Source organism: Protobothrops mucrosquamatus, unplaced genomic scaffold (assembly GCF_001527695.2).
Source record: "Protobothrops mucrosquamatus isolate PMUCROS unplaced genomic scaffold, P.Mucros_1.0 scaffold_20, whole genome shotgun sequence".
NCBI classification, from domain to species: domain Eukaryota; kingdom Metazoa; phylum Chordata; class Lepidosauria; order Squamata; family Viperidae; genus Protobothrops; species Protobothrops mucrosquamatus.
In genome coordinates, this window is record NW_015386096.1 from 50,378 (window position 1) to 52,877 (window position 2,500).

The window sequence follows — 2,500 nt, forward strand, 5'->3', positions numbered from 1 at the left end:
AGATAGATAGATAGATAGATAGATAGATAGATAGATAGATAGATAGATAGATAGATAGATAGATAGATAGATAGATAGATAGATATAGATGGAGATAGATGGATGGATGATAGATAGATAGATGGATAGATGGATAGATGGATAGATGGATAGATAGATAGATGGATAGATAGATGGATGGATGGATGGATGGATGGATGGATGGATGGATGGATAGATGAGAGAGAGAGAGAAAGATAAGGATAGATAGATAGATAGATAGATAGATAGATAGATAGATAGATAGATAGATAGATAGATAGATAGATAGATATAGAAGATAGATAGATAGATAGATAGATAGATAGATAGATAGAGAGAGAGAGAGAGAGAGAGAGAGAGAGAGAGGACAATTAACCAGTGGAACATCTTGCCACCAGAAATCGTGGGCGCTCCATCACTGGAGGTTTTTAAGAAGAGGCTAGACAGTCACATGTCTGAGACAGTGCTTGAACAGGGGGCTGGTCTATAAGACCTCTAAGGTCCCTTCCAGCTTCTATTCTATTCTACAGGGACCTTGGAGGTCTTCTACTCCACCCCCCTTGGAGGCAAATGGCTCCACTGGTTGATTGTCCTCACGGTCAGCTGATGTTACCTAGTTTGGTCAATGAAGCATCTTGCAAGAAAAAAACACTTAAGGCCAGAGAGTCCCAAGGACCCCTTCATGTCGACCCTGACCTGCAAGGCTTCTCTTTTGTCTCCTCTTTTGTCAGATCCCGAGAGAAATAAAGGTGTTTTATACAACCTTGTACGACAAGAGGAAGGACCCCAAGGTGAAAGCCAGCCTAAAGGCCTTCCATTTCGCAGTAAGTCTCTCCTTCATTGGCGTCTTTACTCTTCGCTTTGGGCAGGGGGTTTCTTAGAGAGCGGCTACAAGGGACCACCCTCACCGTGGACGGCCTCTCTGGGGTTATAGCCCCACCTCTTAGCCCCACAGTTAAGAGGAAGGGCCTTGCCCCTCTTCCTCACGCCCCTCTTTCCAGGGCTCTCTCTTTTTTTTCTTTTCTTTTCTTTTTTATTTAAATAATATTGTTTCAAATAATAATAATAATAAAGATGGAAGGGTCCTTGGAGGTCCTCTAGTCCAACCCACTGCTCGGGCAGGAAACCCTATACCATTGGTCTGAAATCGTCTAGGGTTTCCTGCCTGGGCAGGAGGTTGGACTAGATGACCTCCAAGGTCCCTTCCAACTTTTTTATTATTATTATTATTACTATTATTATTATTATTATTATCATCATCATCATCATCATCATCGTCGTCATTATTATTATCGTTATTATTATATTTTATTAAGTTTTTATAGTTACAATCTTTAGTGTTTAATAAACGTGTTGTCTGGGTCCACGTATTTGATATGAATAAGAGCACATATTCCATTCCTACTCTTTACTCCGTATTTCTAGCCATGCTGGCTGAGGAATTCTGGGAGTTGAAGTCCACAAGTCATAAAAGGGCTGAGTTGGAAGACCCATCCCAGAATTCCTCAGCCAGGCATGCTGGCTGAGGAATTCTGGGAGTTGAAGTCCACAAGTCATAAAAGAGCCGAGTTGGAAGACCCCTCCCAGAATTCCTCGGCCAGGCATGCTGGCTGAGGAATTCTGGGAGTTGAAGTCCACAAGTCATAAAAGGGCCGAATTGGAAGACCCCTCCCAGAATTCCTCAGCCAGGCGTGCTGGCTGAGGAATTCTGGGAGTTGAAGTCCACACGTCATGAAAGGGCCACGTTTGAAGACCCCTGGCCTAGGGGTGTCATGCCAACTAGAGTTGTTCTCGCATCTCGTTTCGGGACAAACAATTCTTGTGTTTCTTTTTGCTGTAGTTGAAGTGCTGTGGTCCTAATGGTGTTCCCGAATCTGATTATCAAGATACCTGCCCTGAAGACCCCATGGTATGTATTGGCGTGCAAAGTGCATTTGTGCATTTCGATTTGTGGATAGCATGTCAGATTTTTTTTAAAAAATTTTTTTTAAGAGAAGCAGATTATATTTCGTGCTAATATTGGATTGGAAGATCCAAGGATCTGAGTGCTAATGCCGCTTCCCAGCTGTCGAGGTCTCCGTGTGTGCAGGATGATTGCCAATTAAAAGTTTATTTGCAACTTGTAAGAATTGTAAGCGGGGTCTCACCAGCAGAAAGAGATATATTTTATTCCCACCTTCCCAAAAATAATCCATCTATTCCAAGGAGACATTTCTCTCCCCCCACCCCGGGGTTTATTGTCCCATAGGATGGAAATCCTCGGAGCGGAGACTGCCAAGGACTAGCAGGGAAGGGCGGATTCTCCTACCTCTAAATGCAATTGGAAGTTTTGTTTCAAAGTCCAGGCTAGGAGAGGGAAAGAGGGAAGAGAGATAAATGTTTGGTGTTCCGGTTCGTTCTGCCTGGGTCAAAGCCCGTCGTGGCTGCGGTGTCTGCTTGGGCACTGCACGGCCAAGTGATAGACGGATGGATAAATAGA

The 2,500-nt window shown here is 43.7% G+C and overlaps 1 protein-coding gene across 1 annotated transcript in view; it reads left to right on the forward strand.

The window, feature by feature from the left end:
* The window catches only part of CD9 (CD9 molecule), a gene marked incomplete in the record, with an annotated part of 54,568 nt that overhangs the window by 49,276 nt on the left and 2,792 nt on the right, over positions 1-2,500 (forward strand). Inside the window, 2 exon segments of the mRNA XM_029287252.1 lie at positions 753-845; positions 1,862-1,930. Coding sequence (XP_029143085.1) covers positions 753-845; positions 1,862-1,930 — 162 coding nt within the window.